At 52.0% G+C, this 21,914-nt stretch overlaps 2 protein-coding genes across 3 annotated transcripts; one reads left to right on the top strand and one right to left on the bottom strand.

Annotated features, from left to right (window-relative positions):
- The first annotated feature begins 962 nt into the window (after positions 1 to 962).
- LOC116454659 (ATP-dependent RNA helicase DDX19B) lies at positions 963 to 12,268 on the top strand. Of its 2 annotated transcripts, XM_032131523.1 has the most exons (12): positions 963 to 1,076; positions 2,022 to 2,070; positions 2,442 to 2,495; positions 3,367 to 3,502; positions 5,303 to 5,395; positions 5,983 to 6,085; positions 6,631 to 6,745; positions 6,902 to 7,079; positions 7,468 to 7,705; positions 9,074 to 9,236; positions 9,829 to 10,020; positions 10,437 to 12,268. In XM_032131523.1, exons 1-12 carry the CDS (start codon positions 1,020 to 1,022, stop codon positions 10,496 to 10,498), a joined length of 1,440 nt encoding a protein of 479 aa, XP_031987414.1. In that variant the 5' UTR covers positions 963 to 1,019; the 3' UTR covers positions 10,499 to 12,268. The 2 variants fall into 2 exon arrangements, with proteins under 2 accessions (XP_031987414.1, XP_031987415.1); XM_032131524.1 differs by lacking the exons at positions 963 to 1,076; positions 2,022 to 2,070; positions 2,442 to 2,495 and adding an exon at positions 2,671 to 2,839.
- UBXN10 (UBX domain protein 10) lies at positions 11,152 to 18,110 on the bottom strand. Its single transcript, XM_032131525.1, has 2 exons — positions 18,047 to 18,110; positions 11,152 to 15,277 (listed from the first exon to the last, which is right to left on the bottom strand). Exon 2 carries the CDS (start codon positions 15,270 to 15,272, stop codon positions 14,418 to 14,420), a length of 855 nt encoding a protein of 284 aa, XP_031987416.1. The 5' UTR covers positions 15,273 to 15,277; positions 18,047 to 18,110; the 3' UTR covers positions 11,152 to 14,417.
- Between the last annotated feature and the right edge of the window lie 3,804 nt (positions 18,111 to 21,914).

Genomic DNA, 21,914 nt, shown 5'->3' with positions numbered 1-21,914 from the left:
AACATAGAGGGGACCTGATTGCCCAGCCCCACCCCACAGAGTGCTCACAGCCCCACAGAGCACACAGGGCTCACAGCCCCCCACAGGGCTCACAGCCCCACAGAGCACACAGGGCTCACAGCCCCCCACAGGGCTCACAGCCCCACAGAGCACACAGGGCTCACAGCCTCACCCCACACAGGGCTCACAGCCCCCCACAGGGCTCACAGCCCCACAGAGCACACAGGGCTCACAGCCTCACCCCACACAGGGCTCACAGCCCCCCACAGGGCTCACAGCCCCACAGAGCACACAGGGCTCACAGCCTCACCCCACACAGGGCTCACAGCCCCCCACAGGGCTCACAGCCCCACAGAGCACACAGGGCTCACAGCCTCACACAGGGCTCACAGCCTCACCCCACACAGGGCTCACAGCCCCCCACAGGGCTCACAGCCCCACAGAGCACACAGGGCTCACAGCCCCCCACAGGGCTCACAGCCCCACACAGGGCTCACAGCCCCACAGAGCACACAGGGCTCACAGCCTCACCCCACACAGGGCTCACAGCCCCACACAGGGCTCACAGTCCCACACAGGGCTCACAGTCCCACCCCACACAGGGCTCACAGCCCCACAGAGCACACAGGGCTCACAGCCTCACCCCCACACTGGGCTCACAGCCCCACACAGGGCTCACAGCCCCGCCCCACACAGGGCTCACAGCCCCACAGAGCACACAGGGCTCACAGCCTCACCCCACACAAGGCTCACGGCCCCACAGAGCACACAGGGCTCACAGCCCCACACAGGGCTCACCCCACACCGTGTCCACCTCCCCCCCACCTCAGACACCCCCCGATCTCACCCCTCAGCCCCCCAATCCCCTCTCTCCGTCGCCCCCGGAACGCGCTGCCCCCGGAACGCCGGTGCGCGGCCGCGGTTCGCGGGTCCGGGCGGTGGCGGGGCGGTGCCGCGGGCGCGCAGGCGCCGCTCCCGCCCGGCGCCATCGCGGCTGCTGCGGCCACCCCGGGCCGGCCATGGCCACCGACTCGTGGGCCCTGGCCGTGGACGAGCAGGAGGCGGCGGCCGAGTCGGTGAGTTCGCGCCGGGGCCCGCGGGGGCTCGGGAGGGCCCGGCCCGGCCCGGCCCGGTCCAGCGGCGCGGGGTCTCCCGGGCCGCGCGGCCCCCGCCGCCTCCTCACAGAAAACAGCGATCGGGGAAACCCTTTTTCTCCCCGTTTTCTGCCGTGGGGATGGGGAGGGCCCGGGGTATCGGGTTGTCCCTGGGCTTGGGCTCTTCTTTTATAAGCAAAAACCCCATTTAAATTTTTTTTTTTTACTTACCATTATTTTTTCAGTTTCTTCGCCTTCATCCATTTTTTGCGTATCCAAAGGGCAAAGACGTCCTTGCCGTCCCCCTCACTCTCCATCCAGACACTGCACCGCTTCAGGCACTCACCCAGCCTCAGCTCTGTCTTCCAGCATCCAAAAAAATTCTCTCTTTCTCTCATATTTCTTTAATGAAAAGATGCAACTTTGTGCCTCAAAAGAATTGTTTTCTGTTTTTTCTGAGCTGCTCAACCACTGTGCTTGGGCACAGAACCCTTACTGGGCCCCTGGATATGGGGAAGACCCTCGGGGTTGCTCTCCCTGTACATCTCAGGTGGTGAAACAAACTCATCCTGGGGTAGCTTGTGCTGGCCAGGACTGTGCGTGGATCCCGTTTCCATCCTGGAATGCTGATTTTCTCCCGTTTTCCATCAGCAGAACTATTAGGGAGTGGAGGCTACAGGACAGAAAACAAGCCCTTCTCTGTGTTGTTCTTACAGCTTATAAAAACTTGTATTTGTGTTAAAACTCTTGCTTAGAAATAGTTGTATTAAAACTCTTGAAATCAAGTTCCTCTTGTGTCTTCATCCCTTCCAGCTGAGCAGGGTTTGTGCAGTACTTTATAAATCCAAAGCTTAGGTTTTCCTGGCTGGAATTAGAATATAGGGAGCCTTTGAATTTCTCTGATCTTGTGTTTTTCCTCATTTCTAGCTGAGCACTTTACACCTGAAGGATGAAAAAACCAAACCAGATGCCAATGGTGAGTTCCAGCTGCTCAGATGGGGTTGGAAAAGTTGGAAAGGGTGGAATGTTCCCCCTGTGGAGTTCAGAGCGCTGCTGACAAAGTAAATTCCTGATAAATCATGAAATTCCAGAAGAGCTGAGACTAAGCAGCAGCACAGACTAAATATTGTGGTGTCTTCAGGGAGCTGTGTGAGCAGAATCCATTGCTGAGGTTGCTAAACTCCACTTGGAGCCTGGGTTTCCTCTGCACAGCAATGGAGCAGGGCAGTTCTCCTCAGGAAAATGAGCTGTTTTGTAGCTTTTCCCACGATATTCCAAAGCTCTGGGGGTGTGGGCTGTCCCTGAGGCCTGACCTCACCTGTGCCCCCCAAAACTGTTCCAATTCAGGTGCCGTTGTCAAGGCAGATGACAATGTGGAGAAGACGGAGGATGAGGAGAAGGGTAAGTGCTTTCCTGAAAAAAGCTTTGGCAAGGAAATTAATATAATTATTAATTGTGATTATATTGTTTTAATATATGCTTAAAGTAAGTCTGCCTTATGTCTCAGGACCGCTGATCTTGTATCCTGCCCCAAGGACTTAATTGTAAGACATGTCCTTCCTCCATAATACTTTTAAAGGCATTGTGTCCTGTAATAACTTGGGAGACTCCTGGATTAGAGTGGAGAGAAATAAGGGGATAGCAGTATCCTCAAGGCAGGACTGGATACAGGAGCAATTGGATAACCTGGAGCTGGGATTGCTGTAGCAACCAACAAGTTGCGTTTATGCAGTGGCTGTTCAGAGGTGGGTAACGGCTCGAAATCTTTCAGAAGGTGGTTTTAGGGAGCAGATCTAGTAGCAAAACCCCAGAGTGCAGCAGTTTAACCTTGTTTGGATCTCCCTTATCCTCAGCCCTTGTGTTTCAGCTCTGGAATCTTTTAAAGTACCATTTATCCTCAAAATTTCCTTGAAAATAAAACCCTAAGAGGTGTGTGCCCACATGTCAGAGTGAGGCTCGAGGCGGCCTTACGCTGTCCCAGGTAGATGCTAAAGCTAAAATAGTTTTAAATAAGCAGAAATCTGGATCTGTTAAAGGCCCCCTTAGAACAGTGCTCATTTGGTTTGTCTTCCTGGGTATTAAAAGGGGGAATCTCTGGGATCTCTTGATGTCTCATCCAGGAAGTTTGGGCTCTTCAAGGCATTACACTCTAATGAAGAATTTCAGTATTTGGAGGGATTTTGTCCCTTTTAACTGGCTCAGGAGTTCAGTGGGAGCAAGACCTGGAGCAGGCTGTGACTGATGGATTTATGTTTTCCACCTCCTTTCCTAGAGGACAGAGCTGCCCAGTCCTTACTGAACAAGCTGATCCGCAGTAACCTGGTTGACACCACAAATCAGGTGGAGGTGCTGCAGAGGGACCCCACATCACCCCTCTACTCCGTCAAGTCTTTCGAGGAGCTGCGCCTGTAAGTGCCTGCTGGGATGAGCCAGAACCTTCTCTGCATGGAGCTGTTAAATCCTGGGATCAGATACATTAAATAGGCTCCCTTATAACTGTATTTTTCAGTTTGTTGTGGGCAGCCTTATTAGTAAACTCTGGAAGAGCAGTTCTACTAAAACTACCAGGGCAGGTGTGAGTTTGGAGCCCATCAGGTAGTTGGAACCTTTCCTCACGTCCTGAAAAATTCCCTGGTTGCATAGGAGACACCACTCAAAAGTACATGGGTTTGTGTTTCAGGTTACTGCCAAGGTGTCATTAATAAAGGAGTATCATTTGTATTATTTAAATGCAAGGAGAGTTGGTTTATCTGGGTGCCTGGTGGGGGTTTCCATCTGAAACAACAGCAGTGACAGCACAAAGGGAAAAGCTTATCTTTTCCAGCAATACTGGATTTATGTACTGGAGAGACCAGTCTTTTCTGACTTCTTTCCCACTGGAAACCTTTACCAGTGCAGCTTTCAAGTGATGATAAGTGTATTTAAGGCATGACAGATGGATATATTTTGAAGAGTGTGTCCTGTTGGGACTGTTGTGCTCACATTGATCTCAGGTTTGTTGCTCTACAAGCTCTACAGGGAAATGGGAGCTAAGGAGCATTCTCCCTCTGAAATGTCAGGATGTTTTGCTTTGTTGGTGTTAGTGGTTGAACGTCTACAAAAAGAAGCTGAGGTCCTGCAGTGCCTGTTAGACTAATTCCTGTGTTTCGAAAGGCAAACAATCCCAGGGAGTTAATGACAGGGACAGCCAGCCTAATTGAGTCTTCATTTTGTTATGACTCGGGGTATCCTTGGCAACTGGTGCAGAGTTGGGCTTTGTGTGTCCTTGCTTGGAGCAGCACAAGGTTACATTTTCAAAGAGCTTTTGTTCCAGCCATCGTTGGAAAGTAATACAGGATTTTTGCAAAAGCCCATTGTGCTGAATAGGAAGTTACTGCAGTGGGAAATGCAGGCAGGAGACCTGTAACCTGCTTTGAAAGGAGAGCCCTTCTGAGAGCACTCCCAGCCTCCAGGGAGCACTCGGGGGTCATCAGCTGAGAGTTTCCAGCACCATAACCTGGATTTAGGTTGTTCTGGGGTCTCCTTATCTACACAAGTGTCTGCTGAGAGTAGAAAGCTCCCTCAAGAGAAAGCAGTAGATGAGAGTTGGTGGCCAGCAGTGTCACCATGCAGTTCTGGGTGTGAGGGCTGGCTTGCACCCACGGATCGCGAGGTGTAGTCACAGCAAACTGAGCTAATTTACCTGAGCATTTACCTGAGCCAGCTTCGCTCAGTTGTATTACAGAATCCACACGACTTCCTGAAGTCCTTGCAATGATCTCATGATCCCTTCATCCTGTTCCTCACATACTGAGATCACTTTGTCCTGTGTTTGAGTCATCGAGGAGTGATAATTTTGGCACCAAGCTTAGGTATGGCTGAGGAAATGGGATTGGCCTGAAGGACAGGATTAATGCTTTCTGCTCTGGGATTCCTGGATTGTCTGAAAAGCTGCTTTGAACAAGCAGTGCTGGCCTTAGACACAGGCTTTGCCCTCGAGCTGGGACAGGCAGGCTGACTTACTAAATCCAGGGGATTTTCCAAAGCTTCCTGTCCAAACTTCTGCTGTCACTTGTGGTTCCAGATGCTGACCATAGTTGTTTCACAGGTGGGATTGTAGCAGGGACAGCTCTAGGCCATCTTCTCAAGGGTTTTTCTCACATTTTTTTTACACAAATGAAAACTAAATGGACTTTAATAGGTCTCAATATAAAAATTTCTCTTTTCAGGAAACCACAGCTCCTGCAAGGAGTCTATGCCATGGGCTTCAACAGACCATCTAAGATCCAAGAGAATGCCCTGCCCATGATGCTTGCTGAACCGTACGTACACATTCTTCCTACTCCCTACCAGAATAGAAGGATTTGAAAGGTTCAGTGTGCTGCTCCTGAATTTTGGATGGGAGGAGGGTGATGGAGAAATTCTTGGGGTATGTAGAAAGGGTTCCCATGCCACGGTGTTTCTGTGGTTATTAACTGTGTGACAACAGCCCTGGATTCATCCTTTTCCTAGGGCTGGTACTGAACATGCAGTGCTGTGCTGTTTGGGAGGGCATTCCCATTTTCCTCATTAGTTTGGGAAGAAATAATAGGAAATAGCTCAGAAATCCCAGGTCGGTGGGAGTAGCTGAGGTGCTGGTTTTCCTCTCCACAACCCTGAGCTGGAATGTGTGCGATACTGAGACACTGGGGAAGACTGAAATGGGAAATACTGAGAGATAACCACAGTTCTGCTTCCAAATCTTCATAATTGAGACACGCTGCAGGGGAGCGTTGGGCAGGAGGTAATTCCTGCCCCATGGAGCATAGCTGGTCAAGTTGGCCATGGATCCAGAGCAGGGGTAAATGTGACAGGATTCAAATGCCACCGTGGTGCTTCACCCTCTGAGCTGTGCCTGCTGTGCCCCCAGCCCGCAGAACCTCATCGCACAGTCGCAGTCCGGTACTGGCAAGACAGCTGCCTTCGTCCTGGCCATGCTCAGCAGGGTTGAGCCTGGGAACAAGTATCCACAGGTAAAGTTTGTGGGATGTGGCTGGTTCGGGGCGTTCCGTGGTGGTGCAGTGCCATCTAGTGAAGAGCCTGAGCTGCTGGGAGGCCTTCAGATGTAAATTCATGGCTTGATGGGGCCATGGCGTTATTTCTTTAAACTCTTTAAAGGGGATGGAGGTTTGGGGGTTTATCAAAATGCCTTCAGTGCAAAAGATGTGGATTGTGCTTAAAGCTTGTTCCTGTCAGTCCTTCCCATGCATCACACAGGATGCCGTTGCTCTGTGAGGAGTTAAATCTTTCTGGGAGGACTTAAATCAGAGAAGTAGTGCAGCCTGAAGGGGGTTGGATAAGTGGGTTTGGGGTGGAAGAGAAGGTAACTGTGACAACAGAGCAGACAATGCCCAGAAAGGACTTTTTAAATCCAATTTCCTCATGGAATGGTTGAGAAACTGTTCAGCCACTTGCCTGTTCATCTTGAAGAAAACTTCAACAAGGATTTTAAAAAGCAGGTATGATAGTGTTGTCCTGGATGTTGATCATCTCACTCATTATCCTTCTGTTTCTCCAGTGTTTGTGCCTTTCCCCAACATACGAGCTGGCACTTCAAACAGGGAAAGTGATTGAACAGATGGGAAACTTCTATCCGGAGCTGAAACTTGCGTACGCTGTCCGAGGCAACAAACGTGAGTAAGGGGAAACATTACAAACAGGAATGAGAGAATGAGACTCCTCAGGTGCACCAGAGCAGCCAGGTGGTGAAATAGCTGGGTCAGAGAGGGCCAGAGCATTTCCCTGCCTGCACAGCCACCCTAGAGCAGCCCTTCCTTCTGTCTCGGCAGTGGAGAGGGGGCAGAAGATCTCGGAGCAGATCGTAATCGGCACACCCGGCACCGTGCTGGACTGGTGTTCCAAACTGAAATTCATCGATCCCAAGAAGATCAAGGTGTTTGTGCTGGATGAGGCGGATGTGATGATCGCGACCCAGGGCCACCAGGACCAGAGCATCCGCATCCAGAGGTACGGACCGGTGCCACAGGGACGGCGGGGCTGCACTCGGGACCTGTGTCCTCACCGATGAAGCAACAAGATTTAAATGACAGATCAGTTCTAGTCCTGGTGGTTAATAGAGGCACAATGTGAGGGGATGACAAGCAGTTTCATTTCCTTACAGGATAAAAATCCTGTCCCAGGAGTAGGGTTTATTCCTTTTTAAGAAGGCAAGTGTGGGTGCCTGTGGTCCACGAGGGAGTGATCCTGGGTGGGTAAGATTGGTATTAGTCTTTCCAGCCACTGAAATAACTGGTTCCAGGGTTATGGTTCTCCTTTGCCCATAGCATGAATTCCATCAGGATATCAGGAGATGACAGTGTTGTGTGAGAACCCTCCCTATTTCTCTTTCTTTCAGAATGCTTCCCAGGGACTGCCAGATGCTCCTGTTCTCAGCTACTTTTGAGGATTCTGTGTGGAAGTTTGCTCAAAAAGTTGTTCCTGACCCAAACATTATCAAACTGAAGCGCGAGGAGGAGACCCTGGACACCATCAAGCAGTATTACGTTCTGTGCAATAACAGAGATGAGAAGTTCCGGGCCCTCTGTAACATCTACGGCGCCATCACCATCGCCCAGGCCATGATCTTCTGCCACGTGAGTGCTTCCAGGGAACGTCAGTCCTAGTGACCCCCTCTGTGTCTGCTAGTGCCAAAACCAAGCCAGAAAGTAAGAACAAAATTGCCCTTTGTGGCTTCTCTGGGTCCGTCTTGGATTGAAATCCTGAAAGCCATGTTAGCACTGGCTGGTTTGATTCTCTGGGTTTGTCCATCCAGGAGGCAACATTGGACTTTTGTATTCCTGAAAGGTCATTGTTATCCCTGAAGTCCTCTGAAGCAAAGATCAGAGTAATGCACGTTTTTCCAAAACTCTGAACTACTGAAAAAAAGTGGGGTTGGAAAATGGGTGAAAATAGGGCAGAATGAGGGATTGGGAAGTCTTTTGCTTCTGTAGCTGATACAGAGCTGTTCCTGGGACTCCATTTCCCTCAGGTAATTGAGGATACACCTCTGGGATCTCACTGTGAATCACACTGACTTTGTTTTCTTTTTCTGGAAGCCACCATAATAACTTTGAGGGAAAAATCAGTGCTGATAGCACAGAAGAGCCAGGCAAAGTGAGACAGACAGGATGAAAGTGTTTGGAATCTGCTGCAGCAGTTTGCTTTTAGGCTGTGTCAAGACATAATTGGAGCTCAAAAAACTGTATCATAATTGGGAACTGTTTAATGCAAGGCTGTGCAGAGCCTCTGTGGGATTTCACAGCTGCGTTCAGGTCTGACCCTGCCGTTTTCCAAGCTGAGTAGTTGTGGTTTTGTGACAATTTTGAGGAGTTTTCAGTGTACATGTGTAATGTCAGTCTCCAGCAGGGTGAAATCAAAGGAGCAGAGCACGAAGAAAACATGTCCTTTATTAATCAAGGGCTCCTGTGGTGGCAGAGGTGTATTGTCCTCCTTCTGATACAGTTTGTAATGGGGACAAAAACTGAGCAGCCACTGAGCTTCCAGTGGGCCCCCAGAGAGGTTTATTGCTGCTTTCCAGCATTAAAACCCCCTCCCAAATGTGGGGCTGGCTGTGTGTTTATTACCGCAGGCCTGGGCCCTAGGGTATATCACCGTGTCCCACAGCCATAGGGAGGAGGAGGAGAGAACATCCAAAAGGCAGGAATTGTGCAGCAAGATTGATTTATTTAATTATTTTACAAACTCTTTTACAGACTTTTTTCTTCATAGTCTAATTGGACAAAGGATCAGCCACCCCTTGGGGTGATTGGCTAAAATCCTAAAACATCCATTATCAAAATATTTTTCTACTGTACTATAAACAAGACTTTTCAAGGTTGCAGGTGGTTTGGTTGTTTCCATACTCTGCTACCTCTTCTGTGAGAGAGAAGAGTCTCTCACGGACTTGGAAAATAGCAAGAAAATCCTTGCTAGCAGCATTTTTGTATCTACATGTGTTCCAGACTCGGAAGACAGCGGGGTGGCTGGCGGCAGAGCTGTCCAGGGAGGGCCATCAGGTGGCATTGCTCAGCGGGGAGATGATGGTGGAGCAGAGAGCTGCTGTGATCGAGCGCTTCCGAGAGGGCAAGGAGAAGGTGCTGGTGACCACAAACGTCTGTGCCAGAGGTAGGACACAGCAGACCAGGGCCAGGGAGGGCTGGAAGCAGCACTACCTAAGATAACACACACCCTGGCCAGCTCAGAGGGAGAATTCGCCTCCTCAGGGGTTCCAGTTGGGAGAAATTGGTGTCCTTACACTGTGTGCCTGTGGGCAAACACAGGATTCCTTGTTGGTTTCCTGCTGCTTGAGATGGACAAGTCCATCCTGTGAGAATCTGGCACCAAGCCTGCCTTGCCCTTGCTGACCTTCAGGGTTTGCAGTGAGCAAGTGCCCAAGTACGGAAAACCGAAAATAGTGAAATCCAGTTCACTGTCCCAGTAAGAATTTGTGGTGTAATTTGACATCCTAGACAGTTAAGACAGGATCCTATTTGGAAAAAACAAGTGGTCTTTAGAGCTTTGCAGAGGAAGAGTGTTTCCAAAATACATAAGTGCCTTTGGCTGTTTCAGTGGGATTCTCTACCAGCTCGACAGGTTTTATTTCCAAGTACCCTGTAGGAATATTGTGGAAAAGCTCCATTTCAGAGTCTGAGGAGGCTGTTCCTACTCTAAAAGGATTTAAGTGAAGTTGTGTAACCCGATGCTTTCTTTTTGTCAGGGATCGATGTAGAGCAGGTCTCTGTTGTTATCAATTTTGACCTTCCTGTGGACAAGGATGGAAATCCAGATAACGAGACCTACCTGCACCGGATCGGCCGCACCGGCCGCTTTGGCAAGCGAGGGCTGGCCATTAACATGGTGGACAGCAAGCACAGCATGAACATTCTCAACAGAATCCAGGAACATTTCAGTACGTACCCTCAGGCTTTCTTCTTTCTCTAAGCTGCTGAATTGCTGCAGAATTGGACTCGGTGGATGCTGAGCAGGTCTGAGGGGTGTTTGTGGAGCCTTAAGCGGGTGGCAGAGGAGCACAGCAGGTGTGTTTGGTGTAGTGTCACTTGGGATTGTGACCTGCTGCCTGTGACAGGAGCAGAATAAATCAGGCTGTGTTTGCTGGCTGCCTTGGTAGTCCTTGGAAGTGGATGTTCCAGGGGTGGGTAACACTGGAGTACCCAGAGGGGCCTTTGCTAAAAGGAAACAGTTTTGTGTTTTTAAAACCTGACTGAACATTCCCTGATAAAGCAGAACTGACGTCCAGCTGGGGAGAGCAGTGTTCCCTTCTCTGCTCAGTGTTACAAAATCTGACTTATTTCTCTTCTTTCCCAGACAAAAAGATAAACAAATTGGATACTGACGACTTGGATGAAATTGAGAAGATAAATAACTGAAATAGCTGCTGGAACTGGTGTGTGCCCTGCTGTGGAAGCTCTCCCACTACAATTGGATCAGCGTTTGGATTGGCACAGCCTCTCGGCTCACCCCGAAAAGGACTCTTCAAGATATGAGTAGACAAAAATTACCTCATTTTCAAAATTGCAGTTGGACTTCAAATTGTGCAACTATGGGGAGAAAGAGGAAATGTTTACAGAAGCTTTTAACATTTCTTAGTTTAGCCTTAAAATGGGATGATCTTTGGAATTCTGAGAAATACACTTGCCAAAAGAGAGGCAATAGGGAATTATCTAAAATTTTAAAAGAAAAAAAAAACATTCTTGCCTTTAATTGGAATAATGTGCAGCATTAACCTGATCAGTTTCAATTCAACAGCTGAACATATAATGGACATTAGGAAAGGAAAAAAAAAACCAAAAAACAAAAGCCCCAAACAAGGCAGCTGGTTTTTGGCTAAGTACTCAACTTGTACAAATTAGGATGTCATTCTCTTTGGCACTCCCCTGAGCTCTTTAAGACTCATTTCTGGCTTCCTGATGGATTTGCCCTGCTTTTCCTTCCGTAAATTGTCCTGAGGATGTCTCCAGTAGCTCCTCCTCGCAGACACAGGTGCCGTGTTGCTTTTGCTGGGCAGTATTTTCCTTTGTCCTGGATTTGTTGGGATGGCCGCTCTCCGTGACGTGGGTGGTGGTGACACTACAGAAGTTCATCCCAAGTGTTTAACCTGGCTACGGTGTGGGTGGGTGGGGTGGGAGGGGCAGTATGAAAGGAACTGTACTAATGAACTGTCTGATTAAATTCACCTCTGTGAATTAAATTCACCATGTGATTAAATGCACCGTGCTGTGAAGCTCAGCATGGATAATGTACAGAGCTGTTGGGCTTCACCCATCAGATACAGGAATAAAAGAACAAAAAAAAAAAATCATGATAGCCTGGATTGACCAAAAGAATTTACCCTTAAAACACTGAATTTACCTGTTACAGTATGTTTCAGTACCAGAGTTTTGAGTTAAATTGCTCAGCCAAATTGCAGGTGGGAAGTGCTCCATAGTGCAAAATAGGTCATTGGTCCCTGCCCCAGGGTGTTCCATGGAGAAGGAAGGATTCACAACTCCTGGAGAAGGAAGGATGACACCTCCTGTGTGTTGGAACCACTCTGGTGCACACAGCTGGAAGCTGTGGGCTGTTCCCCCAGCCCAGTCTCCAGGAGGAGGAGGCTCCTGAACGAGAACTTAGGGTGCACAGCTCTTTGTTGGGGGGAAATGGGACATGCGTGAGCAGCCATGGGCCTGCTACTCAGTGTGGGAATCATGTCAAAACAAATGTATAAATTGTAAATTTAAACTGAATTGTTTTCTTTGCAATTTTGGCCATCATATTCTGTTCAAAGACAGGAACATGGATCCTTTTACCAAGTAAAAAAAGGCTCATTTAAAATGTACCTAAAATTTTAGGAAATGTGCACCCTTTTATCAATTTGTATAAAGGCTTTAGTGAAGAAAAAAAAAAAAAACAGCTTAAAATTAAACTTTTTGTATTCTGGGGTGTATCTATTTTTATTCTGTTGGAATCCTATTTAAAGTGGCAGGTGAGTGAGTGCTTTCGTGTGGAGTGGAAGACTTGATTTAATCACCTACTTTCCTAGTACAGCTGAATGACCTGGTGACAGCAGAGTATTGGGTTGAATTGTCATGGAAGCTGCTGCTGGTCCTGTGTGCTGTTTCTAATGTACTTTTAATTGGAATTAAAGAACACATACTGAACAATCCCTGTGCTGACTTCTTGCTTGAATACTTTGTTGGTGTTTTTAAAAAGCCTCAGGTAAGGACGTTCCCAGCCAAAAGTCCTGGTAAGTTTTGTATTTATGACCTTCTCATCCTGTAACAGACTGAATTTTAATGCTGAAATTCTTAAAAGATTCCCACAAAGAAGGCCGTTAAATGATGCCACACAATAAATGAGGTCAGATAAATATTGTTCTTCCCCCCTGTGCTTCTTGTTCTGGACTTGGCAGAGTTGCTGCTAAAATCTTCCCAGAACAGTTGTGAAGGGAAGAGGAGGAGAACTGAGGGAGAAAAGAAGTGTTTTCCCTGTGCTGTGCTTGCCTAGATCAAGACTTGATACTTATTGCCCATCTTTGGAGATGCTGTAGGCTTAGTGAGGTGATTAGAACCAAACTCATCCAGCTTTGTCTTAGATATCCAGGAGGAACATCCTCTAGCAGGATAAATCCACTGGGAGCCAAGTTATTGAATTGTCTGACTGGTGGTCCCCAGCTTGTCTCTGATCCAGAGTGCTTCCTCCTTGGCTCCAATCTTGCATCCAGCACGGGATGCAGATACAAACTCCAGGAAGATGGTGTGGAGGGCAGCTGACCATCCAAAGGCCGATTTGGGCAGCCCCTGAGCATTTGCCATCGAATTAAAGGTTTCTTAAGAGCTGGTGTGATGGATAAACCTCAGCTCACGTAAATCATCTGACGTTCAAGTTTCAGCCTAAAAGGTTTTATTTAACACAGGATGGAAACACTCCGAAATGTAGGAGTAACACAGTACAGACAACAGGCAGAGAAAGGGAATTAACTACCTAACACTGAAGGAACATGGAAAGTGGTCCCTTCTCCAATGAAATACTTTGTGGCTCTGCTGAAGGCGTCCATGTGTTTCGATATCTGGGACTGCTGCTGAGCGATTCCCATCACCGACAGCAGCAGGTACCACTGTTCCATCAGGTACTGCCTTTACAAAGCTGCTGGACCCTCAGTACTGATTTAGCATCAGGTTCCACACGTAGCCAGTGCCAGCATCAGCTTTCTGCTCCTGTGCTGAGTTGGTTTGGCAAGTTACACTGAGCTTCAAAATAAATTGGGTTTGTCTCAAAACATTTAAACTCACTCATCTGTGTGGCAAGTGGTTCATACTTTAAGGAGATTAAAAATTACTGCCTTTGAAATGCCATTAGAAACTAGGAGATACTTCTTGTTTTAGCACCAGCACATTGTGTTTGCCTAAACCTGCCAAGGCACCCAACCAGCCTTTTAATGATGGTTTAGTAAAAGATGGCTTACTCCTTGAGCCAGTTCCCAGTCAAATCCCATTAATACCTTACTTAAAAACTCCCAAAGCAGCACTTGCTTCTCAGACTAACTCGCTTCAGTGTAGAGGTGTTAAATGGAATTATCTGTAACATCCCTTAACGATCCATCTGTTCTTACCTACGGATCACATGAGCCGAATAAGAGAAGGAAAGCTACGGAGAAAATCCTGCTGCTCCTCAAGACAGCCAAAATAATAATTACTTGTTCTTAAAAAGATGATTTAGTCACAGTTAAGAGCTGGACTGAGGTTACCCAGAAAGACCTGAGCCCTCACAGGTATTTTCCGATCACTCTTGGCAATTTAATACTTCACAATAACCCGTTAATGTGTCATTACTGTTATTTCCAGATGGTTTTGGGGTTTGATCGCCTTTTCAGTCTCTTGAGAAGATGTTTAGGATAATGAGAAGCTAGTGAAGGTGGTCCTGTAGCTAAACCAGTTCTGTTTCTACTTTCCCAAATGGTGCTTCTGCATTCAGAGAAGTGGTACCTTCCCAAAATATAGAAAAGGACAAGGGGAAAGGCCTTGGAAACTTGAATTTTCAAAGAACATTAGCAACTTCAACAAACCAAAAAGGCTGAAGGTTGGTGGTACTGAGGCAGAAATTTGTGATGGCACTTTGACTCAAGCTGCTCTGTATCAATCAGGTTTATGCATCTGAAATACTATTTCAAGACATAGCCATAACTCTGCTTCACAGGGATTTTGTGGGAGATGGAAGATAAAGAAGCAGGCACAAGAAGCATCAGACTCAGTTTTTTGGAAGCAGCAATGCACCCCACTGGGCAGAACAACCCAAGGCATCTCTGTGTGCCTAAAGATCTGCTGCATCATCATGCTCATCCTGTCGGATGCACAGCACGGACTTGTGGAGGATCCCACATTCCTGAAGGGACTTTGTAAGGTCAGAGAAGCTCCTCCGGGGCACCTCCATGGTTTCAACACTGCAGTGTTGGTAGTTGGCCAACAATTTCTGTCCTGCCACAGCAAGGACTGTCTGGAGACTATCAGAGGGTTTGAAGTGGTGCTCAAACCTCTGCCCAGAGGGAGACCGCACAGCGAGCAGCACGTGTGGCTCTTCCAGGCTTGCAGGGGGCATCCAAGAGCTCTCCTGCCTTGCTTGCTGTCCCCACTGCTCGGGGGCACAGTGCATGTGTGAGCTCCCCTCAGTGGGAATGTCACTTCCTGACAACGTGCTGGCAGATCCCTGTTCTCCAGAAAGAGTCTTGATGCCTTCTGGAGCGTCCTCCTGCCCCTCACTCACTTCCAGCCGGTTGGTCCGTTCAGCCAGCGCTTCCACGGCGTCGCTCCCTGTGCCCTTCCGGACAATGGAGGGGAGCACCCGGTACTTGTTCAGGGACGAGGAGGTCTTCAAAGGCACTTGCTGCAGGAGCTTTGGGATTTTCTCAGGAGACACCTGGCTGGGTGGGAACGCCGGTTTTGTGAGTGATGCTCTCCGGCTGTTCACTAATTCCCGAGGAGAGGCTGCCGGCACGTGGCACGGACAGGCTTCCATGCCCTGAGGGTGGCTCATGCTTCGCCTCTGTCCCTTGGCAGATTTGGGCCTGGTGACGTGCATGGTGACAGCGCTGGCCCACGGCAGAGTGGCTGTGCCCAGAGGGAAGCAGAGCTGAGCTGGTGCCGAGTCCAGGAAAGCCGCTGTGGCCATCGCACCTGCGGGCCGGGAGCAGAGGGAAAAGTTATGGGAACTGGCCAGGAAGACTCTAGAAAGTTCAATCTCCCTGTGACTCCCACCTTGTGCTGCGTGTCAGGTCATAATAGAATAAATCTGGGGTATCACGGCGTGGGCACGCAGCAACCCTGTGGTGCAGTAAGGGCTGAGTCACAGAGGGTGGGAGATGTGTTATTTGTAGGGACTGGGTTTGGCAGGAACTGTGGAAAGTTGACCCAGAGCTTTGGGAGGTTGCGCCCTTAGCCACTGAATGTTCTTTCCTTTGATGGAAAGAACAATTCTTTTCTTCTGAAGCTGGAAACTCAGTGCAAACGGGAGATGAGTGAAGCTCCGAGCACAGCTCTGGCCTTTCCACTGTTCCTGCAGTGGCAGATTCAGTTCCCATTGTGGATTTTCGGATAAGACTAACTACACTTCATATTTTAGAGAGATTGCAAGACCACTGAGATTGAAAAACCCTGACTCAATACACAGAAACCTGTTCTGACTCTCCTGTGACCAAAAGCTGCTTAACAGTGAATGATTTACCTGAGGGAATGGCAGGAGCCCTGTCAGGGGGGTTTAGGTTGGATCTCAGGAAAGGTTCTTCCCCCAGAGGCTGCTGGGCACTGCCCAGGCTCCCCAGGGAATGGGCACGGCCCCAAGGCTGCCAGAGCTCCAGGAGCATTTGGACAACGCTGCCAGGGATGCCCAGGGTGGGATTGTTGGAGTGTCTGTGCAGGGCCAGGAGCTGGACTGGATGATCCTTGTGGGCCCTTTCCAGCTCAGAATATTCCGTGGTTCTGTGATAGAACCTCCACTGAGGAGGAAGCCACGATCTGCTGCGTGTTCCCCAAAGGAAGCTGCGCTTGGAGCACTCGGCTATGCCAGGACAGGCAGCCCGGCCATGGGGTCACAACCTCACAACAACACTTTGGAGAAGTGCCACAGGGAACCTCATCTTCTGTTCCTGTGGGTTTCATGGCAGCATTTACTGAGGGGGGGAAAAAAAAAGTCACCTTGGATTGCTTGGCATTCTCCAGAAATGACACAGTCACACTCAGCTGCTGTTTGTCACCCCAGCAGCGAGCGGGTTAATGCAAACCTCACCGAGGTCAGCAAAGCCAAGGGCAAAACCTTACAGCCGGGTTGGGCCAATCCCAGGCACACCTGGGTAGAGAAGGGATGAAGAGCAGCTCTGGGAGAACGACCTACAGAGCTGCCTCCAGATCAAGGGTCCCCAGCAAGGGAAGGACATGGAGCTGCTGGAGAGAGTCCAGAGGAGGCACCAGCATGATCAGAGAGATGGAGCAGCTCTGCTGGGAGGAAAGGCTGAGAGAACTGGGATTGTTCAGCCCGGAGAGAGAAGGCTCCAGGATGACCTAACTGTGGCCTTCCAGTACCTGAAGGCAGCTGACAGGAAAGATGGAGAGAGACTTTTTCCAAGGGCTTGGAGTGCCAGGACAAGGGGGAATGGCTTTCCAATGACAGAGGGCAGGGTTAGATGGGATATTGGGAAGGAACCCTGTGAGGTTGGGGAGGCCCTGGCACAGGGTGCCCAGAGCAGCTGTGGATGTCCCTGGATCCCTGGAAGTGTCCAAGGCCAGGCTGGACGGGGCTTGGAGCAGCCTGGGAGAGTGGAAGGAGACCCTGCCCATGGCAGGGGATGGAACAAGATGGGCTTTAGGTTCCCTTTGAACCCAACCCCTTCTGGGGTTCTATTCTAAACCAAACTAACAGAGGGAACAGCCCCTGTGGCGCTTTGCCAGCAATGTGTTTGTTATTTAACACCTGATTTCTCCTCCAGCTCAGCACGGCCAAGGCAGAGTCCCAGCACACCCTGCCCAGCCTCAGCTGACAGACCTGCCCGTCCCGAGCCTCCAGCGGAGCTGGACAGGGACACTCGCCGAGGTGACCCACCCCAGTTTCCCCGGAGCCTGTGGGAGGGACGGGGGCTGTGCCTTCCCTTTACTGCCGCTAACAAATGAACTCCAAGGCAACAACGCGCTGAGGGAGAACTCCCAAGCACACGGGAGCACCTACAAATATCCCCAGTGATGCTGCCACTTCCAAGAATAAACCCCCAACCAACCAACCAACCTGGCAAAGCCCTGGTGAGACCCTCCGCGAGTGTCTGTACCGCCCCAGCACGGTGTGAGAGAGGAGAGGCTGAAAACACGGGGTCTGCTGAGGGGTGGGATGGGGAACCGCAGCCACGGAGGTGCCCCCAAAACGGTGACCCCAGGGCCTGGGAGGTGGGCACTTCCCACCCCCGACCTACAGCACGGGATCACAGGCTGGGTCAGGCTGGAAGGGACAATGGCAGCTCATCTGGTGCCACCTCCCTGCTCCAGCAGGGTCAGCCCAGAGCACAGCACACAGGATTCTGCCGATGGGTCCGGAACATCTCCAGTGAGGGACACTCCACACCCTCTCTGGGCAATGCATTCCAGGTGTTTAAAGAAGTTCTTCCTTATGTTCGGGTGGAACTTCCTGGACATCAGTCCCTGCCTGCTGCCCCTTGTCCTGGTGAGGGCTGGCACAGCCCCAGGCAGAGCCCGCAGTGCCACAGCCTGACCGGGGCCACAGCCGGGCCCCACGGCAGCAGCGCAGCCCCGCCGGCAGAGCCCGGCCCTCGAGCGCGGCTGCACAGACCCGGAGCCAGACCCCGGTCCCTCCCCCGGCCCCGGTCCTTCTCCCGGCCCCGGCCCCGGCCCCGGCCCCGTTCCCGGCCCCGGCCCCGGTCCCGCACCGGCCCCGCCGGCCCTCACCTGCCCCGCGCCCGCCGCACGACGCCGTTGCCGTGGCGACCGCGGCACTTCCGGGCGCGCGCGACGCCCCGCCCTGCCCCCCGGCGCGCGCCGGAACGGGAACGGGAACGGGAACGGGAACGGGAACGGGAACGGGAACGGGAACGGGAACGAGAACGGGAACGGGAATGGATGGGAACGGGAACGGGAACGGGAACGGGGACGGGAACGGGAACGGGAACGGGAATGGAGGGGAACGGGGACCGGGACGGGAACGGGAACGGGAACGGGAACGGGGACGGGAATGGATGGGAACGGGGACGGGAACGGGAACGGGAATGGATGGGAACGGGGACGGGGACGGGAACGGGAACGGGAATGGATGGGAACGGGAACGGATGGGAACGGGAACGGGAACGGGAACAGGAACGGGAACGGGGACGGGAATGGGAACGGATGGGAACGGGGAGAGGAACGGGGACGGGGGGAACGGGGACGGGAACAGGAACGGGAACGGGAATGGATGGGAACGGGGACGGGAACAGGGATGGAACGGGGACGGGGATGGAACGGGGACGGGAACGGGAATGGATGGGAACGGGAACGGGGATGGAATGGGGACGGGAATGGATGGGAACGGGGATGGGGACGGGGACGGGAATGGGAATGGATGGGAACGAGGACAGGGACGGGAACGGGAATGGGAACGGGAACGGGAACGGATGGGAACGGGGACGGGAACGGGAATGGATGGGAACGGGGACGGGAACGGGAACGGATGGGAATGGGGACGGGAACAGGGACGGGAACGGGAATGGATGGGAATGGGGACGGGAACGGGGATGGAACGGGGACGGGGATGGAACGGGGACAGGGACGGGAACGGGAACGGGGACGGGGATGGAATTGGGACGGGAATGGATGGGAACGGGGATGGGGATGGGGACGGGAATGGGAATGGATGGGAACGAGGACAGGGACGGGAACGGGAACGGGAACGAGAACGGGAACGGGAATGGATGGGAATGGGAACGGGGACGGGGACGGGAACGGGAACGGGAACGGGAATGGATGGGAACGGGGACGGGAACGGGGACGGGGACGGGAACGGGAACGGGAACGGGAATGGATGGGAACGGGGACGGGGACGGGAACGGGAATGGATGGGAACGGGAACGGGAACGGGAACGGGAATGGAGGGGAACGGGGACCGGGACGGGAACGGGAACGGGAACGGGGATGGGGACGGGAACGGGAACGGGAACGGGAACGGGAACGGGAATGGATGGGAACGGGAACGGGAACGGGAATGGAGGGGAACGGGGACCGGGACGGGAACGGGAACGGGAACGGGAACGGGGACGGGAATGGATGGGAACGGGAACGGGAACGGGAACGGGAATGGATGGGAACGGGAACGGATGGGAACGGGAACGGGAACAGGAACGGGAACGGGGACGGGAATGGGAACGGATGGGAACGGGGAGAGGAACGGGGACGGGGGGAACGGGGACGGGAACAGGAACGGGAACGGGAATGGATGGGAACGGGAACGGGAACAGGGATGGAACGGGGACGGGAACGGGGATGGAACGGGGACGGGGATGGAACGGGAACGGGGACGGGAATGGGAATGGATGGGAACGGGAACGGGGATGGAATGGGGACGGGAATGGATGGGAACGGGGATGGGGACGGGGACGGGAATGGGAATGGATGGGAACGAGGACAGGGACGGGAACGGGAATGGGAACGGGAACGGGAACGGATGGGAACGGGGACGGGAACGGGAATGGATGGGAATGGGGACGGGAACGGGAACGGATGGAAATGGGGACGGGAACAGGGACGGGAACGGGAATGGATGGGAATGGGGACGGGAACGGGGATGGAACGGGGACAGGGACGGGAACGGGAACGGGAACGGGGATGGAATTGGGACGGGAATAGATGGGAACGGGGATGGGGACGGGAATGGGAATGGATGGGAACGAGGACAGGGACGGGAACGGGAATGGGAATGGATGGGAACGGGGACGGGAACGGGGATGGAATGGGGACGGGGACGGGAATGGATGGGAACGGGGACGGGAACGAGGATGGAATGGGGACGGGGACGGGAATGGATGGGAACGGGGACGGGAACGGGAATGGATGGGAACGGGAACGGGGATGGGGATGGGAACGGGAATGGATGGGAATGGGAACAGGGACGGGAATGGATGGGAACAGGAACAGGAATGGATGGGGACAGGGACGGGAACGGGAACGGGGACGGGAACGGGAATGGATGGGAATGGGAACAGGGACGGGAATGGATGGGAACGGGGACGGGGATGGGACGGGAACGGGAACAGAGACAGGAATGGGGATGGGAACGGGAACGGATGGGAACGGGAATGGGGATGGGAATGGATGGGAACGGAGATGGGAGCAGGCAGGAATGGGACAGCCGGGATGTCCCGGGGTGGATCCAGAGATGGATCGAGGGCTGGGAACAGCTGGGATGTCCCGGGGTGGATACAGGGATGGGAACAACCAGGATGTTGCGGGGATGATGGAACCAGGGCTGGGAACAGCTGGGATGTCCCAGTGTGGTGCCGGCGGACGTCCCCAGGCTCAGGGACAGCCGTGACCCACTGTGGGCTCTGCACGGGGCCGTGACACGGCCTCAGGCCTCGGCATGGCACAGGAGCAGCCCCGTGATGTTGGGAAGGTTCCGGGGGCTTCGCCCACCACGAAGGGGGTGGCTCAGGGGGGAGCAGGGGTGGCTCAGGGGGGAGCAGGGGTGGCTCAGGGGCCTCTCCCAAACTCCACCCACGGGTGACTGTGGAACCCGGGGTGTCCCAGCCCTCCCGCAGGAATTCTCATTCCTCCAACCCACCCAAAGCAAAACCACAATGGTGTCACCCTGCTTAAATACCCAAATCTGGGGTTGAACCCCAGCGCTTTGAAACCAAGGCGTTACAGCTCGTCCTGAGCAAAGGCAGCAGGATGGGAGCACCAAGACAAGTTTTAACCTCCCTATGACATTATTCAGTGACCGCTGAATAAAACCAGACAAATAAACCCCAAACTCACAAATTGTGATGAAAACACCTTAAAAAATTACACTTCACCCACAAGATCACGCGGGGATCTAAAACAACTCTGGTGGGGGAGTTTGTGCTGGGAAAGCTGCAGCTGGGAGGGAGGGGGAGTCCTCCTGATCCCCCCGACTACAAATGATCCCTGAGTCAGTTTTCTTTCTGGGAACACCCCACAAAACACCGACCTTCCCATCTCTCCCCGTTAATCCCTTTCTAAACCCACTCCTACTTCAAGCCCCCACTAACAGATGCCCATCGAAGGCAGCAAGAAACAAGCAATAAATATCCACCATAAACTTGGGGTCCCCACCCTGTTGGGCGGGAGGATCAAGGCGAACCTGCGCACTGAAAATAAATAAAATAATTAGGGAAATAGCTTCCTATCAGCTCACCGCAGGCCAGGATGTGTAGCAACGCTGCTGGGAAAACGGGCGCGTTGCAGATCAAAGCACACGGGGTATTTACACCTCAATAGGGCCCTGAACAAACAGATGGGTGGGCGATACTCGGCTCTGCTTGCTCCATAGGAAGGCTGAAAAGTTCCACGTTTCCAGTGGGATAATAACTTCCACAGGTGGTTTTTAAGCCCTCGAGTTTGTGGGTTAGTTAAAGACAGGGTTTAGCTTTGTGTGGGTGCTCCCCTGAGATCCTCCACAGAGAGGGAGGGCCTAAAATGAGAGGATTCAGTTAAAACCATGTGTGGATTCCAAATCCATGTGATCCCAGCCCTCTGCTCTCCTTTTACATCTCTGGATAATGCTTTTCACACAGATTTGTCCAAACTCTACAGCAAAGTCCCA

Source organism: Corvus moneduloides, chromosome 22 (assembly GCF_009650955.1).
Source record: "Corvus moneduloides isolate bCorMon1 chromosome 22, bCorMon1.pri, whole genome shotgun sequence".
NCBI classification, from domain to species: Eukaryota; Metazoa; Chordata; class Aves; order Passeriformes; family Corvidae; genus Corvus; species Corvus moneduloides.
Note: the sequence above shows the minus strand (reverse complement) of the source record. Positions and strands in the feature narration are given on the sequence as shown.